Source organism: Mandrillus leucophaeus, unplaced genomic scaffold (assembly GCF_000951045.1).
Source record: "Mandrillus leucophaeus isolate KB7577 unplaced genomic scaffold, Mleu.le_1.0 Scaffold266, whole genome shotgun sequence".
Classification (NCBI taxonomy): domain Eukaryota; kingdom Metazoa; phylum Chordata; class Mammalia; order Primates; family Cercopithecidae; genus Mandrillus; species Mandrillus leucophaeus.
In genome coordinates this window covers 1,784,914-1,808,299 of record NW_012102765.1, presented here as the reverse complement: position 1 = coordinate 1,808,299, position 23,386 = coordinate 1,784,914, and the positions used below count along the sequence as shown (strand labels likewise).

Below are 23,386 nucleotides of genomic sequence, written 5' to 3'. Positions count from 1 at the left end.
CTAGACCCTGCACGCAGCCCCCAGATCACTAGCTGTCCGCTGTCACCTGCCGGAGGGGTCTGTGGGTGGCAGAATGCCAGGAAGCGTGTCCCCTACCAGGCCCCCGCCCACCCTTACTTCCTGGCTGCAGGAGAAACCTGCAAGAAGCCCAGACCTCTGTGCCCTGCCATGGCCAGCTCGACCCTCACCTGATGCTGTGCCTCCCTCTCCGGAGCCCCCACCCAACCCCACACTCTTTCTTGGCCACCTGACCCTACACAGTCAACAACCTCCTTGAGACACTGGTTTCCTAATGGGAGGGAAATTTACCAGTAGGGGAGGGACAGCGAGGAGCTAAAGAGAGGAAAGGAAACGTGGAAGGAGAGAAAAAGGCGTGTAGAGAGGGTGCAACACGAGGTGGAAGGAGAGAGCCCAGCGCTGGGGGTGGGTGCTGGTGGACAGCAGGGCAAAGTCCTGCCAGTCGAGTTCAGCCCAAAGACCACAGATGGTCTGCAGGGACCGATACCTTCCACCGGGCTTAGCTCATTGCTCATCTTCCTCCACTGCCTCTGCCCACATTAGGGGGGTCTAGTGGGCCACAGTCAGTGCCACGCGAGGAGAAGAAACAGGAGTGAAGCCCAGGAGGCTCTCCAGTTGGACAGCCCGGCTGATACGCCAGGCTTGGCCATGGTAGGTGAGCTGTCCCAGGATGGGCTCGGCTACGGCCAGGCATGCAAGCGGGCAGGCAGGTGGGCGTGTGGGTGAACACACAGGTGGACGTGGTCTCAGGCTCTGCCTGCCTCCGTGGCACCTCAAGTGAGCTGTGAGCAACTTCCGGAAAGGAGGCCTTACCTTTCGAGAGGAATGCTTTCCGGAACCCTCCAGGTCTCCGTCCAGGAGCGGCATGGCGAAGGAGCTCAGGTCCTAGGGTGGACAGAGAGCACGTGGTCAGTGACAGTGGTCCTCGGACCCAGGGGCTGCACGGAACTCTGTGGGTGTCACCTCCACCTTCCCGAGTCCTTATCCTCCAAATCTACCATAAAGAGACGTGAATGTGTTAGCCACACCCAGCCCCCAAAGCCCCTGACCACCATGCACATTCGCTTCCAGAATGTGCAGTCAAACTTCCAGTAGCAGCCATGACCTCCTATCACCCCAGGGAAGGAAGAAAGAAGAAATGGCTGGGACTAAAGGAGACAGGCAGGCAGAAAGGGTGGAGGGAGGAGAGCCCCGTCTCAGACTGTTCTGCTGACGGACATGATTTTACCCCACAGCACGGAACATGGGTCCAGGACCATGTGTCTGCCTGGGAAGATGATGGGACAGGGATGGGGAGGGTGACACTGGGGTGGCGGCTGAGGCAAAACTATCAGCAGAGTCTAATGACATCGTGGCCAAAACAGAGTCTAAAACAGATTGGGGGAAAGTAGCTCCCCACACACTCATTGCGTCTGAAACAGCCCTGCCCCTTCTTCCTCTTGAATCTTGCCTTGTGAACGCCTCCACACCAGGCAGAAACCCGCCCAGCCATCCTCAAATCGAGCAGAGCTGCATCCCTAACCTTTCTTTTTTATTTTAAAGTTTTTAGTTGCAGTAAAATACACATAACATAATATTTGCCGTCTCAGTCATTTTAAGTGTGTGGTTTGGTGGCAGGAAGAACATTCACATTGCTGCGTAGTCGTCACCACCATCATCTCTAGAACCTTTCCATCTTCCCAAACCAAAACGCTGTCCCCATCAAACACTAACTCCCCATCCCCCTGCCCCCAGTGCAAAGAGATACTTCCTATGTCTTTGAATCCGACCACTCTAGGTACCTCATATAAGTAGAATCAGACAGTATATGTCCTTTTGTGACTGTCTGATTCCACTTAGCATAACGTCTTCAAGGCTCCTCCACGTGGTAGTGTGTGCCACAGTTCCCTTCCTTTCGAAGGCTGAATAATGTTCCATTGTATGAGTAGACCACATTCTGCTTATGCATTCATCAGTTGATGGACATTTGGGTTGCTTCTACCTTTTGTCTATTGTGAATAACGCTGCTATGAGTATGAGTGTTATGGTATGAATTAGTGTCTCCCTTCCCACCAAAAATCTCCATATGTTGAAGTCCTGATCCCCAGGACCTCAGAATGTGACTGTATTTGGAGATAAGGTCTTTAAAGAGGCAATTAATTTAAAATGAGGTCATTAAGGTGGGTCCTAGTCCAATATGACTGGTGTCCTTCCAGGAAGAGATTAGGACACAGGCACCTACAAGACAGAGACCACACATGGAAACACAGGGAGAAGACAGCCACCAACCCAAAGAGAGGGGCCCCAGAAAAACCAACCCTGCCGACACTTTGATCTTAGACTTCTAGCCTCCAGAATCATGAGAAAACACATGTCTGTTGTTTAAGCCACCCCACCTAATCTGTAGTGCTTTGCTATGGCAGCCTAGCAAACCAATATAACAGGTGTAAAAATATCTCTTCAGGACCTTGCTTTCAATTGTTTTCATTTATCCCCAGAAGTGAAACTGCTGGACATCAGGTCATCCTACTGTTAATTTTTTGAGGAGCCATTCAACTGTTTTCTGCAGTAGCTACCCCATTTTACTTTCCCACCCACAGTACACAGGGTTTCAATTTCTCCACACCCTCACCAACACTCGTTATCTTTGGTCTTTGTTTTCTGATAGCCATCTTAAGTGGGTGTGAGTTCATATCTCATTATGGTTTTGATTTGCATTTCTTGGATAACTAGTGATGTTGAACATCTTTTCATCTGCTTATTGGCCATTTGTATATCATCTTTGGAGAAATGTCTATTCAGGCCATTTGTCTATTATCTTTGGAGAAATGTCTATTCAGGCCATTTGTCTATCATCTTTGGAGAAATGTCTATTCAGGCTATTTGTCTGTCTTGTTTGGAGAAATGTCTATTTACCTTCTTTGCCCATTTTTTAATTGGGTTGATTATGGTTGACTTGTAGGAATTCTTTATATATTCTGGTTATTAACCCCTTGTCAGACACATGACTTACAACTATTTTCCCCCATTCTGTGGGTCGCTGTTTTACTCTGCTGTGTCCTTTGATGTACAGAAGTCTTTGATTTATCTAATTTTCCTTTTGTTGCCTGTGCTTTTGGTGTTGTATTCAAGAAATCACTGCCAAATTAAGTGTCATGAAGGTTTTCTCCTATGTTTTCTTCTAAGAGTTTTATATTTTATGGTTTTAGCTCTTATATTTAGGTCTTTGATCTATGTAAATTTTTGTATATGGTATAAACATAAGGGTCCAATTTCATTCTTTTGCATGTAGATATCCAGTTTTCTTGGCACTACTTGTTGAAAAGATGGTCCTTTCCCCATTGAATGGTCTTGGTGTGACTATGGAAAGTCATTTGACTATATCTCTGAGGGTTTATTTCTGGGCTCTCTGTTCCCTTCCATTGGTCTATGTGCCTGTTTTTTTTTTTTGGTAGTATCACACTGTTTTGATTATTGTGGCTTTACAGTAAGTTTAAAATTGGGAAATGTGAGACCTCCAACTTTGTTCTTCTTTTTTTCAAGATTATTTTGCCTAGATAGGGTCCCTTAAGATTCCACGTGAATTTTAGGATAGACTAATTATTCTATTTTTGGGAAAATTGATAGGAATTGCACTGAATCTGTAGACCACTTTGGGTAGTCTTGACCTCTTAACAATATTGCCTCCCAATCCATGAACATAGGATGTGTTTTCATCTATTTGTGTTCTTTTCCATCTTTCATTTCCTTCTGTAGTGTTCTGTGTACTTAACCTTTTTTTTTTTTTTTTTTTTAACCCATTCCCTTCTCTCCATGTCCTTGCCCCGGGGGTCCAGGCCTATACCCACTCTCACCCAGTTCCCTCTTGGGCCACCTAATTATTGTACAAATCGTTCAGCCTTACTCGTTCGGATCTGTGCTCCAAATCTCTGCTTAAAGAGCGACCCCTGAAAGGGTGAGCCCCATCACGTCAGTCCCCTGCTAAGGCCCCAGCCTTAGACTCTACTGTCACCTCGGCAATGGCTTCCAGGCCTGGCTGACTGAGACATGCCGGTGAGATCTCAGGTGTGCAGATTCCAGACTCAGCCTTTCTGGTGGTGTTTATCTCCAAAGTTCTCAGCCCTGGCTGCACATTGAGATCACCTGGGGAGCGTGGGGGAGCACGCTGGCCTCAGTACAGCGAGGGCATTTGGAAATTCCACCATAGCCCAGATGGAGAGCCGTGTGCCTCCCATGGAGGAGTCTCGGGAGTCTCAAACACAGTCAGGAGCTCCCAGCCAGCCCTGCAGACTGCAACCCAAGCCCCACAGATGAGCTGACCTCTGCAGCCTTATTTCTGATGTTCTCTGTTCCTGTCTCCTCCTTTCAGCAACAGCCCAGGCAGAGGGTTTGTCATTTTCCAAACACAGCTATGTATCCATGGACATCCCACCTGGAATGCTGTCTTAACTCCTCAGACACTTCTGTTCATGACTACCATCCACCCCTCCTGTGAACCGCTCCCGCTTCACTTCAGCCACTCAGGGACAGCTCCAGGGTCCCATCCCCAGCCCCCAGCATGGAGCCCAGCCCATAGCAATGCAGGAACCACCCTGGTGCCATTCACCAAACACCCCAAGCCCTTTCCTTCCTCTGAGCTCTCTTTCCTTTCTCTTGCTCTTCCTGCCCCGTGCCCCCAAATCCTGGCTCACAAAGTAAACTCCTATGTGTCCTGCAAAGCCCAATTCAAATACACTCTCTTGCTGAGAGTCACCCTCAGACAGAATTAATTATCTCTTATTATTCTAGACTGTGTCCCACAGTACTTCAGACACACCTTTATTACTGGACTCATAACCCCGTATTATCCTCATCTATCAGTTTATTTCTCTAACTAGACTTTGAATCCATCACTGGCAAGAGGAAATCTACCCACCTCTCTATTCTTGGCCTCGTACTGTACCCGGCAGGCAGCAGGTTCCAGACGTGTTTGAATTAACTCCCCGACCAAGCACCCTCTTGCGCCTGCAGCAAGCATGGGGGCCGCAGAGTCTGTGCCGCAGGGCCAGTGAACGATCAGGCCACACGCAGTTGCAATTCACTAGGAAGTGACGAGGGACCAGGGTGGGTCTCTTATCGCCCATTTTAATGAGCACATTCCTCTCTGGTTTCAAATTCTCATTACCCTCTAACATTCGTTCAGCAACAGCAGTTTCCACATGCAGAAGCTTTTTCACAAATCCTCGCTTGCTCCTCATGCAACCCTAAGCAGCATCCTGCTCTAACAACTGAGGCTGAGGAGGTTCAAAGGGACTCACGTCAAGATGGTGTAAAAGAGCTGAGGGCAGGATGCAGGACTTGCTGCTAGCTCAGGCTGCTCACGGGCCCCAGGCGGCTGCCCGGAGTGGCGGAGGCAGGTCCCAGGCAGGTGTCTCGGGCCGGAGTGAGTATGAAAGCATCAAGTCAAGTCCAACATTGTGGCCTGCTACGTGGCTGCTGGACTCAGGTGTGTGTGCCTGCCTGGTCATGCAGCCCGACAGGGAAGTCCCCTGGCACAGATGGCGGGGTTTGCTGGAAGGCTCCCCACCCCCAATCCCACCTCCCAGCAAGTCCCAGTATTCTAATCTTGGCTCTCATCTCCAGAGCTCACCAGGAAACATCACGCACCTTGGGGCCAGTGTGGGAAAATCTCTAACTGCAACTATGGCAACTAGAGTCTTGGCGTGTAGAATACTTAGGACCTGGCCTCTTAGGTGACATGCCAGAGGCCCAAGCTCCTGGATTTGCCCCATTCCCGTGATTTCTAAATTTAAAACTCCTGCCAGAGCTTTGGGCCTTCCCCACTACCGGTCTCTACTCCCATTCCAGTCCTTCACTTCCTCTTCCTGTCCGCCAGTCACTCAGGCCCTCACAGGACTGGGAGGATATTTAGGGGACAACGCTGAGGTACCAAGAGATGCTGAAGTCCTGATTTCTGCCAAGAGACAGCTTTAGCACTCTGATTTTCATCTGCTGCACAAAATGTCAGTTAGACTTTGACCGCATGTGTTGGAGATAAAAAAGTGAATTTTCAGGATTTGGACTGATAAAGTCACCTGTCAGGAAAGCATCAGGACCAAAGAGAAAAGCCCCAAATCTGAGAGAATTCCTGAGATGTAAGCTGACCTTAAAAGCAACTCATTTATCCATCTCACCACCTTAGAAATCCAGGCAAAAACCAAAAGTGTATCACAAAAAAAGTGAGGTATTAACAACAGAGCCATCATTAATCTGACATTAGTATGTCCTTCTGAAATCTCCCAACTGTTGCCTCATTTGGTCCTTACAGCAACCCATACAAGTGGGAAAGAAAAGTGGTATCATCCCCGACTACAGATGAAGATACTGAGGGTCAGAGAGGTTAAGTCATTTGCCCAGTGCCAGAGAATCAGACAGTAGAAGGCATGTCCTGTAACCAGGTCCACCTACTCCCAGCTCAGAACTCTTTCTATGAAACTCCACCACCTCCCTGGAGTGGCTCGGTTCCAGTAACAGAAAAACAATTTGGTATCAGAGGCTATAAAAAGAGAGCTTTTCTTCCTAAAACAAGTATCCTTGGCACAGTGCGACCTCAGGGGAAGGAAGGAAGGATACATAAGGATTTGTATAGTCCTGTGATTCATTCTCCAGACAGCTTACCATACTAACTTTCTCTTCCAAGTTCTTCTTAACTAAAAGTAACTCATGCTGGTGTTGCAAGGAACGGGAAAGTCTAAAAAATCCCACCACCAAATGCAATCACTCGCGTTCTTGCACTATCCACATTTTGGAGTCATATATAGCTCCTCCTGCCCCCGGTCCCCTACTTATCCCAATATTTCCCCATAGGATAATAGACTTTCTATGTTTGCAATCAACTAATTTGTGTATTCTTGAAGGATGGGGATGGTTTTACTCACATCTTAGCCCTGACAGCAGGTGCTAAGTGTGTATCGATCAGATGCAGTTCCGACCTTCCAGCGTTTCTGATGTTTTGTCTTACAGAACTCCTTTGTTGATGCAGCTGGGATACCCCAGAAAGAAGACAGACAAGAGTGCAAATACAGGACAAATAGAAAGGCTGCCAGTGGCAGGAGCCCACAATGGCCCCCACCTCAGGGTAAACTTGAGGTTTAAAATATCAGGATCATGATACAACATTCCTGTTTGATTCCGACCGAGGAAGCAACACATTGAGGATGGTTTGCATTCTCCGCTCCTGCTGAGTGAACCCCAGCACAGAGAGCACCATCTGGAGCTGCTGGGCCGTGCGTCCGCCGAGGCCAGGGCCCCTCCCTGGCATATTCAAGCCCCCGTGTCCCTCAGGCCCGCGAGAACACAGCCTGCAGCGAGGAGGGAGCCGGGGGCTGAGCCGGAGCCCCAGCTCTGTGATCTGCGATCTGGGGCATCTTGGGCATGTCTGACTTCAGCTTTTCATCTGTCAAATGAGAGGGTTGAACTAGAGAACCTGTGAAGACGCCTTTTAGCTCACACGTTCTCTGTTTTTATCCGTCGAACTGGACAACAATAGGTGAGATCAGGAACACTGTAAAGGAACCCCACTAGATTCAGAATAAGATGCACGTTCTCATCTCCTATCTTCATCATCAAAGTAATTTCCTCCTACTCTCAAACGACCAAAGAAAGACTCCACTGCTCTCAGAGCCACAGGGCCTTTGGGTGGAGTCTTGGGGCCTGCACTGCGAGGGAAGGAACGAACTTCCTCTGCTGCCTTCACAACGCTATCTAGGTGAATGGCCAGGACCCAGCGGCATTTCTGCCTCTCTATCTTCACATGTGTCTTGATATGCCTCTTAGGTTCTAACCCTTAAGGTTTCTCAACTGATTGTTCAGCTCCCTCAATCCTAAGGGCCTGGGCTGTGGGATCGAGTGCTAGGTGGGTTCTATCAGATGCTTAGTGACCCTGGGACAACTGCATGTGGCATCTCCAGCTACAGGCCCGAGGCCCGCAGTTCCCACCTGGACCCTGTCCTGCCCACCTTGCCTGCCCTCAGTCACTGCCCGGGGAGTGGCCCATAGGCTCTGACCATGGCTGAGTGGTGACTGTGGCCTGGAGCTCGCCACAAGTGGTGATGGCCTTGGCAGGCCCCTCTGCTGGGAGGCACAGGGGAGGTGTCTCCGGACAGGCCGGCCTTGCGCAATCCCCAAAACCAAACGGGCAATTCTTGGTACTGATGGGTGGCAGGAGGTGACCAGAGCCAGGTCAATTGGAGCCTTTGAAAAACATTCGTGTTATATAACCACTCTCAGAAAAATAAGGAACAAATATTGAATCACTGGAACCAGGCAGCAGGGGAGGGACAGTGGCCAAATCCGGGAAGGCCTAAGCTCCACTCTCCGAGAAGTTCCAGAGCCATTTACTTTCCACAGAGGACACAGAGTTTCTCACTGCAGCCTAAGCAACTTTCTGATGTCAAAAGAAAAATCCAACTGTTTTTCACTCCTGTGGCCACCCTTCCTCCCCGGCTCCTTCACCTGGTGGTCCTAGTTCCCACAGCCACCTCGGGGCTCCCCCTCCCTGCCCCCCAAGGCCAAGGACCCCGGTCTGGCAACCTGAGCCTTCCCTGGCTTTGAGTAAGTCCCCTGCTCCACCGTATTCCCAGTTCCTCATCTGGCCCGAGGCCCCCTGGGGCTTCCCTAGCTCCATATCAGCACCAGACATGAAACTCCTTTTGCTCAAAACCAAATAGCTGCAGAATCCCTGGCCCAGAGTGCCCAGGAGACCTCGATCCTCCCCGCAGTTCTGCATTCATGTCTTATATGGAGTGTGCCCTTGAAAATCCAGGAGCCTCCACTTTCCAGTGTGTAAAATGAGGCCATCATCCTTCTTATCATGGGCTGGTGGGAAACCAGACCAGAGGATGTGATCGAAGGCCGTTCCCGCAGTGTGAGCCCCCATGGCACTGGGGATGGCAAGGGCCGCTGGCCGAGGGCACACTGGGGCCTGATGATGAAGTCCGTGGGGAGCAACAAAGGCATCATCACCGGGGCGGCCAGGCCCCTCGTGTGGCTCCCCGCGGAAGCCAGGGCAGTTGCTCACACTCAACCAAGGCCTGAGATCGGGTTTCAGAGGCTTCTGCAAAGACACTGGCTGCCCCCTTATAATTAGAGAGCTGTCTTTATCCCTTTCCCAAGGTGAAAGCCAAGATGATTCATCACTTGTGCACGGCAGTTCTAAAGAGGATCACAGCGTGGCTGCTGCCGGAGTCTCCGGCTCTCTCCTTGTGCAAAGGGCCGCCGAGGTTTTCCCTGCCCACCCAGGGCAGCCTTTACTTGACCAGAGCTCCACGGAAGCTTGGAGGGACCCCACTGGCCTCCTCACGTTGTGGTGGAGGATGCTCTGCAGGGGCCAGCAGTGCCTCTTCTGACCAGCTGGGGGTGGCCATCCTAACCGTCCTGACCTCAGGGCTTGTGCTGTGGGATTCCTGAGAGTCCCTTCCTAGTTCAGGGCCCCAGGGCAGGCTCTTACAGGCAGCTGCTCCCAGGCCAGGTTGAGTCCAGCCTCTGCTAACCACACACGCTTGTCTTCTTCCAGCCTGTCTGAGATCCCCCAGAAGGAGGGAGAGTGGGGGGCAGGGGCACTACCTAGAGGCGCAGGTTGGGTGGAGGCTACAGGAGTCTGGGTCAGCTCACAGTTCATGAGGAAGGAGGCAAGTACCCAGGAGGCCCCAGGACATGCAGGTGTGGGGCGTGTTTGCATGGTCCATGCAGCCGCCTCCCTGAGGACCAGCAGCAGGCAGCCTCCCAGCTCCCTTCCAAGGCTGTGGCCTGGGCTGCAGGTTGCCGCCTCCATCCGGAGTAGCTGTGGTCTCCACAGGTGGCACCCTACGCCTCAGCCAGGGCACAGGGGAGGGGATGTTATGGGACAGGGAGCGCTGGGCTCCACTGACCACATCCCATTGTGGAGTTGGTAACGGCTAATTTGACGTGTCAGCCTGGCGAGGCCATAGCACCCACTGATTCAATCAAACGCCAGTCAGGTGGCTGCCGTGGGCGTATTTGCAGACGTGGTTAATATCTACAATCAGTGACTTGAAGTGAAGCAGATCATGCTGAATGATGTGGGTGGGCCTCCCCCAATCCGCAGCAGGCCTGAAGAGGGAAAACAGAGGGTTCCGGAACGGGAAATTCTGCTTCATGACTGCAGCATCGACCGCCTGAGCTTCTAGACCATCTGCCCAGTGGATTCGGGACTTTTCAGTTCCAATCAACGCATGAGCCAATTCCTTCCAACAAATCTCACATATATACATATATATATATAAAACAATACTATGTATATATTAATCATGTTATATACATTAGATATAGTTAATATGTGATTATATCTCCTTAATATATATATTTTTCTTAATATATATATGTAATTATATATAATATATGTAATTTTATATATATATAATATATATGTATATTAAGAAAAATAGGAGATCTATATGCTTGGATCTCTCCTCCTGGTTCTCTTTCTCTGGAGACCCCGCCTAACACAGAGCCCCAGGCCTCCTCACCCCAGCTGGTGGGGACAGACATGGGGAGAGTCCAGGGTAAAAGCAGGCCACTGTTTGGAAGCTCTCAGCCTTCCCTGCATAGATGGATGGGGTCCACTCAGTCATCGGGGGGCTTTCCGTCCACACTATGGCTCTCTGTCCACACTATGAAGCCTTCACTTTGCCCAGGCCCCAGTGAGACACCCAATGGCCCCAGCTGGATGAGAGGACAAAGACCGATGTGAAGGGCCATCATCCTGGTAGTGCTTGGAGAACAACAGGAAATAGCCAAATGCCCTGCTTTGACTGTCAGAGAACATTCGCAGTACATGAAGGGCAATCACAGGTTTAGAAAAGCACCACGATCGCCTTCTAGCCTCATCTCTGAGCCTTGGCAGCAGAGTGGGGCAATCCTCTTGCCTTTGCAAGCTGGGTAACGGTCACGCAAGTATCTGTCACGGCATCTTGTCACCCTGTCACTGAGGGCCTGTCTCCTTCCACACCCAGTTGGAGTTCGGCAAGGACCGCGTCTCATTCACCCCTGAGTCACCGGCTCCTCCCAGGGCTGGATTCCATGAGCCTCTGTCCTTCCCCCTTGCAGAGCTGACACTGGGAGAGTGGCCATAAGCTAGGGCGTGAATGACTGAGGATGGCCCAGGGGCCAGTAAACACCAAGACCTCGGGATAAGGGAATGATGTCCTCATGCGCCACCTCCAGCCCCTGTACGGAGGGACAGCCCTTCACTTCTAGGGCTGTCTTCAGCTCTGACATTATGATGCTATTAAGACAGGGTGTGAAGAGGCCAGCTCTGGGGTTCTGGGGAGGTTTTATTGGCTTACAAATAAAATGCCAAACCACCAGCTAATACCAGCATAGAATCCTCCGTGGGCACTAACGACCCAAGGGAGAGGCCCCGAGGCCCCACACCCTGCCCGGCCGCCAGCTGCAGCCACACCCTCCAGTCGTCGGCCGCCCAGACTTCAGAGAGGAAAAAACCAGCCACGAGGTGAAAGTGAGCTGGCCCCGGCCTGACCTCTGTCGCATAGGCCCAATGGCCCTGGTCAGATCTGAGGCTTCCCCCACAGTCAGCTTCCTGCCACCCCCCACCCTCCACCGCCGCCTGGTGCTCCCCGCTGGGTACACATCCAGCAGTTTTGGTTAATGCTTGAAGACAAACTGCAGGAGGGACACTGTGAACTACAGTAAAATTGGGCACCCCGGGGACATTTTTGTAAGGTCACAGAGCTGCTGGCTGGCTCGGAGACACACCCTCCTCTACGTAGGAGGACCTTGTGTGAGAGAGGACACCTCTGAACGAGGGCTCAGGGACCTCATTTCTGCTCCCAAACAGCTACCCAAGATGTGGCTTTGGGATTCGGCCCAGAGCTGAGGCCTGCAAAGGCTTCCACGTCAGTGCTTTCAGAATCTCAACTGTCCATATTTACAGAGCCATATATCAAAAGATTCTTCCCCAACACTTTCTACGGGTACCCAAGGATTCCTTCCGCTCTGTCTTGTTTCACCCACCTGCTCCGTGCCAGGCACATTATAGATCAAAAGGTACAGGGAGTTCAGAGGAAGAAGGAAATACCACGGACTTAAAAAGCAAGCCAGGGCTTCCCACGCTGAGCGTGGTGAATAGAGGAGCTTTCATGTGTCTCCTCACTTCCATCCCGGGGTGAGCTGGCCACTCCCGAAGCATCTGGCCACAGCTCTTCACACTGACAGTCCCAACTTGTTAGTGGATTATGAAATCAATTTAGTGGATTGCACAACCACCAAAAACTGAATTACAGTAAGAATGCATCTTGTGGTTGCATGAAGCCTGTGTCTCAATGATTCACACACACATAGAATAAAATGTACCTTTTGTTTGTTTTTTTTCCCCCGAGACAGAGTCTTACTCTGTCGCCCAGGCTGGAGTGCAGTGACGCGATCTCGGCTCGCTGCAACCTCCATCTCCTGGGTTCAAGTGATTCTCCTGCCTCAGCCTCCTGAGTAGCTGAGATTACAGGTGTGCACTACCATGCCTGGCTAATTTTTGTATTTTTTAGTAGAGATGGGGTTTCACCATGTTGGCCAGGCTGTTCTCAAATTCCTGACCTCATGATCCACCTACCTTGGCCTCGCAAAGTGTTGGGATTAGAGGCGTGAGCCACCACACCTGGCCTGTTTGTTTGTTTTTTTGTTGAGATAGAGTCTCACTCTGTCACCCAGGCTGGAGTGTAGTAGTGCAATCTTGGCTCACTTCAACCTCCGCCTCCCAGGTTCAAGCGATTCTCATGCCTCAACCTCCCAAGTAGCTGGGATTACGGGTGTGCACTACCATGCCCGGCTCATTTTTCTATTTTTAGTAGAGATGGAGTTTTCCCATGTTGTCCAGGCTGGTCTTGAACTCCTGGGCTCAAGGGATATACCCGCCTTGGCCTACCAGAGTGCTGGAATTACAGGCATGAGCCGCTGTACAGGGCCAGAATAAAACGTACTTCCTATTGTGTTGTGGGTGAAAAAGTTTGAAAAATTCTGCGTTAGATGAGCTTTGAAATTGTGCAGGTAGATTTCAGGGAACAGAGAGGAGCTGACCTTCTGTCCCCAAGGTGTCGCCAGAAGTGTGGAACAATGGGTACCATCTGTCCTCCTCTCCTGGCTGAAGCCCTCTGGCCCCTCTCCATACTTTGTGCCCAGAAATATTCATGGAGTTAAGAACACAGAACATCACATCTCTTTATTACCACAAGGATGTGGTGATTCCCTCCCTCCTCACCTCTCACCCCCCGCATCTGCTCCTCCCCTGGCCCTTTGACCTGCAGGGCAGCTTGGCCTTGTCCCCAGGCCACCTCAGACTCAGAATAGCAATTATACCTTTGGGGACAACCACCCGCCCCAGCCGCCTGCCGAGCAGTGCCTGTCAGCTTCTGTTCCCCACTGGCCCAGGCCTGCTGCGGATGCCCTCATCTCTAGCACCTAAACCCAGAGAACTGGGCAGTCGCGGGGTGTTAGGATGGAAGTGGTCTCAGAAATTCTCCAAGGCCCTTGTGTTACAGGTGGGGTAACAGATGTCCAGAGATTCAAGCAAGTTGCTCAAAACCACATGGTAGAGCTGTGACTCAGCCAGAACCAAATCCTGGTCTTGCAACTTCTAACCAAGGACTCTTTTGATTACGTCATGCTCTTCTAGCTGCTTCTTTCTAGTTTATGTTTCCACGACATAAGCCGGTAACAGCAGCTCTTACAAGATTGCGACGGGCTTGCCATCCCTCACATGGGCCTGGCTATACTGGGCACATAGCAAATGTTGTAATTCTACAAAGCCATGCTCTGACTTGGGTTCTGTGGGCACTTTTGCATCTTGTCTCCAGCGACAGGACAAAGCCCATGCTCCAAATCCCTTTCTGGTGTCATTCACTGTGTGTGAATCTGTTACTTCCCCAGAGCCCTTCAGCCTGTGATCTCAGCCATGCAGGCAGCAGCTGCTCCACGGACTTCCCAGGAGCCATGGAACCTGTCGTGTCCTCCAGACTGACGGGCGCGGACACTCTGCACGGAGGGGCTCCAGGTGCCGCCGGCCAGCATCTAGCCAGCAGCAGATGCGTGGACACCAGCCAGGCCGGGAGAAGGTGTCTGCCACTCCCCATTCCAGGCCACACCACCAGGGCCACTCTGCAGGCAGCTCCCAGGTGGGATGTGAAGACGCCTGGCAGGTACGCCGCCCCTCCAGAACCTCACACCAGCCAGAATCCCTCACAGACGGGCTGACGACACTCGAACCAGCCACGCGGCTAACTCTTTTACAATTTTGCTTTTTGGTCTTTTTGTAAGTTTAACTCTTGTTTAAAAAGATAAATTGAACCTCTACCCTCTCAGCGAGGCAGGCCTGGATATAGATTTCTGCCTAACCAGCTGTGTCATTTGAAAGTCACCTCCCATCTCTGGTCATCAGTTTCCTCCTCTGAGACAGGAGGTGTCTAGACCCTACCCCTCCAGCTCCTCCAAGGCCTTCCCAACACAGATTCTGTTCCAGGCTGTCCCTCCTTCTAGCACTGCAACGACACTCCTTCGAACACATCCAGGTGGGCGCCAGGGCTGCGCTGGTCACTGCCACCTGGTGGGTACAGCCTGCGTTCAGGCTCCAGGGCATGAGCAGTTCCAGGACAGCACAGGACGAATGTCGAAGGAAGTGATGGCAGCCGGGGCTTGGGTGAGGGAGGGAGGGATGGGCAGGTGGCGCACAGGGGATTTCTAGGGCGATGAAACTGCTCTGCATGAGAGTGTAATAGTGGACACACAACATCACACACACAACATCACACGTTTGTCAAAACCCACAGAATGTACAACACCAAGAGTGAGCCCTAAGGTCGACTATGGACTTCGATTAATAGGAAGGTATCAATAGAAGCTCAATGGTAACAGACATGCCACCGTAATGCAAGACACGAACAACAGGGTAAATTGGCATGGGGGCTGCAGGGTCAGGGAGGGGCAGATGGGCACCCTCTGTACTTTCTGCTCCATTGTTCTGTAAACCTAAAACTGCTCAGAAGTAAAATCCACTAAATTTTTAAAAAGCAATAGCAGCAAATGGCCAGAGATGGCCTCAATTTCATCTGCCAAACAACCGCCCATCACGCCAGGCCTGGACCACCCACCCCGCTCCTCGGAGACGCTGAAGGTCATAGGTTCACCAGGAAACGGGAGCTGGAGAGGTCAATTCTTCCCGTGTCCATGGCTTCAGGTCCTTCCAGAACACAGAGGAAGATGCACGTCATGCTCCCAGGCTCAGGGTCAGAAGATCGGTGGGATCCGGTCTGAGACTCAGCGCTCAGACCAAGAAGATAAATGAGATTAGAGACACTCGGAGATGAAACGCCTTGCTGGGGCTGGGCAGCAAGGAAGCTGGGAGAAGGGTCTGAGAACCCAGGTCCCCATCTCTCAGGCCCAGGCCCTTGGCCCCCCAGGCTGGGACAATGACGACCAAGTACAGAGGTCTCCAGATGGAGGCCAGGGACCAGCTGCAGGCACCAGGTGGCCTCAGAATGTGTGGGGCTAGAGGACCCCTCACAGGGCTCGCTGGGCAGCTGGTTCTTTGGGGAGACCACGTGGTACAGAAAAGCTTGAGTTTCTTGGTTGGGGACTCGAGGCTGCAAACCATGGCGCTAATGAACCTAAACAAGGGAATTTGCTAGGTTTTCTTATTTTTGGTGTTTTGTTGCCAAGAAACTCATTCTGTTTTAGAGGGGCTTGTTACATAAGGAGGCGAGGGAAGAAAACTGCTGAGATGTGAGGCCAAAGTCACCAGAGGAGCAGAGACTTCCAGATCAGCTGCTGCGCCAGCGGGGAGTCAGGTACAAAAAACAGGGGGCTGTTTGCGGCTTTGTTTTTCCAAAAAAGAAAAAGCAAAAAGCCTGCATCTCATGTCCTAGGAATGGGGTTAAAAGTCATCATCTCTTAGGACAGAGTTTGGCCCCCTCCATGAGCAGGGCCTGGTCACTGAGGTGCCCCTGACTCGTGTCCTGTGTGCAGGATGCAGTCCCCATGCAGCCCAGGCCCCTCTGCAGGGCCTGGTGGCTGCTGAGAGGCAGGAGGAAACCCCTTCCTGAGTGTGGCCTCCGCGTGTGTCAGCTACATCTGTCAGAAGGGTTTGGGACCTTTCTTTCTCATGGAGAAAGCACAGAAGATTCTGGGTCAGGTCCTGTAGGACATCCCTAGAGGCAGAGGACCATCCCCTTTGTGTAGTTTATCCCCGGCATTGCCAGAGCTTCTGGTTTCACTCTTGGTTCTCACCAGTGGATCCCGGAAGCCCCCCGGATCATGAACCTCTGCCCTTTGCACTCATGAGGCCCAGGGACACCTCCCCCTGCTTGTGCAACACGAGGCTGCCACGTCCCAGGTCTTTGTACCCAAAGTGAGTGGACTCTGACCTTCCAGATGGCCAAGGGTGCCAACATTTCCCAAAGACCTGTTTTCAAACAAATATGGGAGACAGCCTTTGGAGAGGTCCATGAAGAAGAAAGGGGAACTCCACAGGTGGAGGGAAACCGAAGCTACCTGGGGGATACTCCCCATGGCCCACCTGGCCCCCTCTTACTCTGCACTGCCCTATTTTCAAGGCTTAAAGGGCAGAGTCAAGAGATCACAGTAGGGCAGTTCTCCCCAGGCTATCTGCGTGCCCAGCCTAGAGAAAGGAATGAACATTGAACACTGGGCTGGGCTTTTGCTGGGTTGGTGAGAAGTGGCATCTGTGTAACCCAAATTGACATTTGTTTTCTGTGGTCTGTGGTGTTCCATCGCAGCACAGAGTTGGCACTTGAGGTAGCATCGTGTGAACTGCTTCTCAAACTGCAAGTAGGACATAGGTCATAAAACCCACGGAGGACACACAGGTTTTGCTGCGGCTGCTGTTCACGGAACAAAACCAGAGCTCCAGGAGTTTTCTGGGATGTGAATATCCAACAGGTCATGATGTGAAGTTCCTCATGTGGCTCTCTGTCAAAGTCTGAAAGCCGTTGCGGAAGCGGCTCAAGGCATGGCGGGCACAGGGGCTCCATGGCGTGAGTGGTCCTCAGGACAGCCACTAAGAATGTGGTCCCTTCCTGCATACATATGCTATCTCCTGTTGAGTGGGTGAATCTGTTCTTCCATCCTTGAGTTTGGGCAGCTGTGCTCAACAGAAATGCAGCAGAAACCACACCACCTGACTTCTGGGTTAGGTGAGAAGGAACCTCGCAGTTCCTCCTGGATCTCTTGTAATGTCTGTCATGGGTAAAACCAGCTGCCACGTTAGGAATCTGCACCAAGACCACCATGTTATCAGGAAGCTCAAGCCAGCCACAGGGAGAGGCCGCACGGATGGAGGAAGAGCTGCACAGCCAGCCCAGGGGCCCAATATGAGAGTGAAGGAAACCTCTAGGATGAGCCGGGCTCAGCCGCCACCTGACTTTTCAAATAGGAGAAACCCCCAGTGAGAACTCAGCTGACCCAGATGACCCCTAAATCCATGAAAGATGATTTCAAATCATATTTTTAAGTTTTGGGGTGGTTTGCTATGTAGCAACAGGTGATCTTGTGACTATGTAACCCTGGGAAAGTTACTTCATTTCTCTGTTTTTTAATCTAAAAACTGGGAATCATGGGAGTTCCTACTGGAAAATGAGTTAACATATAGAAGTATAGAAACACATATGAGTTAACAAAGACACGGCTGTGATGCCTGGGACTCATCTGGAAAACATGAGTTATCACTTTAAAATACTTCGCTGAGTTTAGGGGCAATATGCTATAATGACTGAACCCAGGGATACCAGAGTCTTCCTTCTCAGAGATTTGATGAGAGGAAAGAGGCAGGTTCCATCTTACCGGTTTGCCAAGATCCTTCCCCAATGTACAAGTGAAAGGAAGCTCAGGAAGGCAGAATGAAGGGACACATCAAATCCTTGGTGACAGTTTGGGACAGGCCGGGCACAGTGGCTCTTGCCTGTAGTCCAAGCACTTTGGGAGGCCGAGGCGGGCTGATCACCTGAGGTCAGGAGTTCTAGATCCGCCTGGCCAACCCTGTCTCTACTAAAAATACAAAAATTAGCTGGGCGTGGTGGTGGCCGCCTGTAGTCCCAGTTACTCGGGAGTCTGAGGCAGGAGAATCGCTTGAATCCAGGAGGTGGAGGTTGCAGTGAGCCGAGGTCGCGCCACTGCACTCCAGCCCTGGCGACAGAGCGAGACTCCGTCTCAACAACTATAACAACAAGAAACAGTTCGGGACAGAGAAAAATCCCTGTAAACTTCAAGCCTTTTGGGGTGCTCTCGGGTGAGCTCCTAAATTGCTCAAGGGCTAACTTCCTCATTTATTATTAAAAGAAAAAAAGAAAAAGGCAGAGGCCAGTGATGAAGGCTGGCGATTTCTGGTCTAGGGTGAGAGATAACCGAAAGTAACAATGGAGGCTCTCGCGGGGCTCAGAGGCACTCAAGGAGTGGAAAGGAAATTGCACATTTCACCCGTGACTGCATAGGCAATCGAGAATAGCAAGCCTCTGCTTTCAGCTGGAATGTTATCAACTTCGGTCACGCTGATTATCTCATGCTGATCAGGAAGGCTGGTACCAGGAGTGAGTGACTAAATGAAGAAATTACTAATTAACAAATGCCTGGGTGGACAATCTTTCAAAACTTAGGATCAATGGAAGGAGACAGAAGGAGTCTTGGGAGGATTTTTAAAATATGCCAGAGCTGGCTGGGGACAGTGGCTCACACCTGTAACCCGAGGACTTTGAGTCTGAGGCAGGTGGATCACCTGAGCTCAGGAGTTCGAGACCAGCCTGGGCAACATGGTGAAACCCCATCTCTACTAAAACTACAAAAAGTAAGCCGGGCATGGTCGTGCATGCTGTAGTCCCAGCTACTCAGGAGGCTGAAGCCCGAGAATCGCTTGAACCTGGGAGATGGAGGTTGAAGTGAGCCGAGATCGCACCATTGCACTCCAGCCTTGGAAAAAACAAAACAAAAAGCCAGGGCTCCCAATGTACTCATTTAAACATCACTTGTGTTCACACTGGGTTCGGAATTGTGCTGGACATGGGATATACAAACGTAAGACATGGACCCACCCTCAAGTCTTAAGGTGGAGGTGGGGGAGGGCAGAGGCTGTAAAGGGTCAGAGGGACCTTCTGGAGCGGCGGAAACGTTCCAGATCACACTGTGGCAGTGGTCACATGACTGTGCACATTTACGACAATGCACCTAATTGTATACTGTCAATCGAGGGGCATTATATGTAAATTATACCTCAATGAAGCTGACCAAAAAGTGGCCAGTCAACTACCAGCAGACCCATGGGGTAGGGAAAGAAAAACAAGCAATCTACAGAACGTGGGAAAATGCCTATATTAAGAATCCTGGAATACTCCATGTGCTTTTTCATGCAGTGGGAGCGGAATTTTCAGGAAGCAGCTGTGCTGTGGGTGATAGTCATACTTTATTCTCTCAAACTCTCCAGTTTCAATTGGCCTCTTGGTGCCAAAGCACCATGGCGTGTTACACCTATCAGATCGGGCACAGTGCCCCTTCTTCCCAACCTGTGATCTGAAATGGCCAGCACTGCGCCTTCCAGAACCCAGCTTAGATGCACAGTTGCCACAGAGGTAGGAAGAATGATTTGTTCGCCACCAAAAGCCCAGTTTCTCCAACAGGTAAGTCCTAGCAGGGTGTGATGTCCCAAACCTACACAACCGTTTCCACTGCCTATTCCTGGGCCCCTCACTTGGGTCAAGGCAGCATTTCAAAGGAAGCTAAGAGAGAGACTTGTGCATCCAAACCCTTCTCTGACTTGGCGGGTTATTGGATTAGCTACTCTCCGAAGAAGACCCAAAAGGCCTAGGGGAGAGAAGAGATAAATCTGGATGCGGCGGAGACGATGGCCAAACAGAAAAATCACTTGGCGAAGAAAAGTTGGCGGAAGCCTGTAGTGGGGACCCGGGACACGAGGGAAGGGCCTGGAGGAGGGAAGGGGCTGAAGCCATAATTTCCTAACCCCTCCCTACAAACTATGCCCTTCCCTCTGCCCAAGTAAGTACAGGGACCGCCCTGCAGCAAGAAGACAGCGGATATTTAAATGTGAGGAACCCTGGCCACAGTGGGCTGGGCTCCCCACCCATCATCTAGTGTCCTCACTCACTGCACTCCAGACTTTGTCAAAGTGGTGGCAACTGAGTCCAGCGCCAGAGATTGGATGATGCTCAGGTTGATTTCATTGTCAAGTGCATCTGGCAGGACTCTAGTTTGTTGACAGTATTCCAGACAAGGCGTAGCTGGCTGAACCGCAGTGCCCCGGCATTTGGGATCGTTGGGATCATCATGCTCTTTAGAGTCTTTTTTTTTTTTTTTTTTTTAATTGCACAAGGATTTACTTATCTCTCTTCACGGGTGAAACTGATTTGGTGGGAAACTGCTAGACTCAATGACCAATTGGACTGTAGGCAAGAAGGCCCATGATCTTGCTCTTCAGATAAAAGAACAGCAGGGAAACAGGAGGCCTCTCTCCTGCAAAGCCGGTCTGAAGTGCACACAAGGCACGGCTGAGTGCCTGGTGACGCGCATGCAGCAGGTGGGCAAGACCCAGGAATGTGTACTGTAACAAGGGAGTCTAGTGCAGGTTGCGGGGAATTTGGAGAAACACGAGGGGCCCTGGGCATCTTTTCTCCCCACGCAGGAGAAAGTAGGGGAGATGGTTTTCATAGATCAAGTCGGGCTTTGAGAAGGAAGGTGAACACGAAAAAAAAAAAAAAAAGAAGCCTCAGAAAGCGCCCCCTTCCCAAGACTCTCCTCGGAGGCGAACCACGACAGATGGCCGCGCGGCCTGAGGCTCGGCCTCCAGGCAGCCAGGGAGGAGCAGCTGCAAGTCCTGCAGCCTGTGAGACCCCCGAGGGGCCTGGGCCAGCATCCAAGGCTATCCTAAGCCTTGGCTATCCTAACGCCCCAGTGGGGCACGTAAAGCTCCTCACGCCAAGGCCCAGACTCAGGCCTGCTGGGAGCACAACTCTCTCCCGCGCTCCCCCTCCTCCACTCCAGGGCCACCCTTCCTTCCAGCCTTCCCCGTGGAGTTCGTGTTGGAAGATGCCAGCGAGCACGTCTCGGGGCTCTACGCCTTGCGCAGATGAGTGTGGGGTGACTCAGAGGAAGGGGGTGGTGGCAGATGCCTGCAGCTGGCTCCCAGCCAGGCTTGGCCATCCTGCATAAATGCCTGGCTTGGGTCTTGGCCTAACATTAAGGGCAAATCCCAAGAGGGGCGAGTGGGCTTCTTGAATCTGAACAATTCTGCTTTCAAAACAGGTGAATCCCTAGGCCAGCCTAGCCCCTTCCCTCACACCCCTGCCCCGAGATGGGTGCAGCATCAGCAGCGGGGATCATCCAGAAACTCTTGCATTCCACAGCAGGTGTCAGAACGGGCCTCATTCCAGGGTCGTGGTGGCCGCTCCACCTGGCGAGCTTCGAGGGGCTCTGGCAGGCCCTCGCTGCAGGGTCCTCCCGCCGGTCTTCTCAGCACAGGAACGTTGCCTTCACATTGGTCTTCTGTTAAAAGCATGTCATTTCTGCTTGCTCTTCAGACACAAACACCCACTCCAAGGATACTCCAGGTTCCCCGCCAGCTCACTCGACTCTGACGTGGCAGCGCTCACCGGGCTGAACCCAAATCAAGCACCGTTTATCAGGGGGAAGCTCCGTTATCCAGAAAGCTCACCTTTGAAGAGCTACCTATTTCCTGCCAGAGTTGTGGAGGGAAGGCCTTAGGTGCTAGAAAACCTTGGGGAATTTGGGGAATAGCAGTTAAAGGTTATCGTTCTTACCTATTTGTTTGGATAAGTAGTAATCACCCTTCGGATGCTTATTGGTGAAAATATTTCTAAGTGTCTCTGCACATTTCCCTGCTTTGATGAATGGAACGGGAGGGCAGGATCTAACCGTCTGATGGCTACGGTTTCGGGAGAGTGCCAGAGCCTCCAGGTCAGCCACCCCGGAGCCACAGGCAGAGTACGAGCCACAGCAACGGGCCCCGAGAAAGAGCCCCACACCTACCACGGTCCACGGAAGATGCTGCTCACTGGCCCCAGGTTACCTGGAGTCTTGTGCACTCTCTTTACACCAAGCGAAGATAATATTTTGTTTCCTTCCCACTTTTTCTCTAACACAAGCCACCCCAGTTCTCCCTTCTGACAACACGCAAGTGGACCCTAGACCTTCTAGAAAAGCCTTAGAGCACCCCCAAATGCTCACATTTGTCAGCTGCAATTCCACCCCCAGTTAAAACATGATTCTGAATGTGACTTGGCCAATGCAGCTTGCAAAGCAAGAACGTCTTCATTTAAGGTCGAAAACATCAGCTGTTTGGGTTGTGAGAAAAGAAAAGCCCACACGGTTTCAGAGGCTTGGTGCTGCGTCTCGTTGTCCTCAGCTCCTGATCCTGCAGCTGCTTCTGTCTCCGAGCACCAGCAAAATCCTGTCCTAGGAGCCCCCAGACTGTAAGAGCCCATGACCAAAAAGGAAAGGAAAGCCAAGTTGGGAAGAACCGGGGCCCCCAACTCCACAGCCCTCCACTCCGCCCAGAGGGCCCACCCTGGGCTGCCTGGAACCCCCTAAAGTTGCCACCCCCACAATACAGTAGTGGGGCAATTCCTGGCAGCGCCTGCAGCCCATGGGCTGGCTCTGTCCCCGCAGCCCCGCCGAGCGTCTGTTATCTTATTTACTGGAATCTGCACAGCCAGGCTCTAGCTCGCTGGTGACTCAGGAGCTGCAGCCATTATCACCAGGCAGATGGCAGACTCCCTAAAACCAGACATTAAACAATAAAATGCCACCACATACCTTACCCACAAAATAAAACCAAAACAAACACCTAAGTCTGGCTTTGCTTTTCTTCTGCTCTCTCCCTACCTCCCCTGTGCCAGAACACAGGGGCAGAGGTGCACGAGGTACCGAGGAGGAGATTTATGATCGAGGAAGACCATACGGACATGCCCAGTGACCTGCAGAAGGTGGCAGTAGCAGAACCACCATGGGACCCCAGGCGGCGGAGAGGGCAGACCCTGTCCATGTGTGACAGGTGGGGCAGAACCACCAGCTAGGACAGATGGGATTGGAGCAGCAAGGGAACTACAGGGACCCTGCGGAACCCAGAACCCTCTGGTCCCGGTCACCTGATGAATAATCAAAGTGCTAAGACCTGGAGAATTCCACCAAAAACTCAGTTGCTCCCACTGCTTTGGAAGGTATTCTGCTGGGTTCTGCCAGGACAGGCCACAGCTGAAGGCTCACCTGAATAAATAGGACCTCCTATTTATTAAGCATCTATTATGTGCTGGCAGCTGCCCCCTAGTCCTGTGAGGCAGGTACTGTCTCC

At 51.6% G+C, this 23,386-nt stretch overlaps 1 protein-coding gene and 1 long non-coding RNA gene across 2 annotated transcripts in view; one reads left to right on the top strand and one right to left on the bottom strand.

Moving 5' to 3' along the window:
• Positions 1-23,386, bottom strand: part of PRKAG2 (protein kinase, AMP-activated, gamma 2 non-catalytic subunit) — a 340,427-nt gene that overhangs the window by 237,373 nt on the left and 79,668 nt on the right. The window contains exon 2 of the mRNA XM_011984322.1: positions 832-903. Within this exon, the coding sequence (XP_011839712.1) occupies positions 832-903 (72 nt within the window). The remainder of the gene's footprint in view (positions 1-831; positions 904-23,386) is intronic.
• On the top strand, positions 18,777-22,886 carry LOC105542687. The gene is made up of 3 exons (XR_001006510.1): positions 18,777-19,083; positions 19,419-19,682; positions 21,322-22,886. It is a non-coding gene; the product is annotated as an uncharacterized LOC105542687 (long non-coding RNA).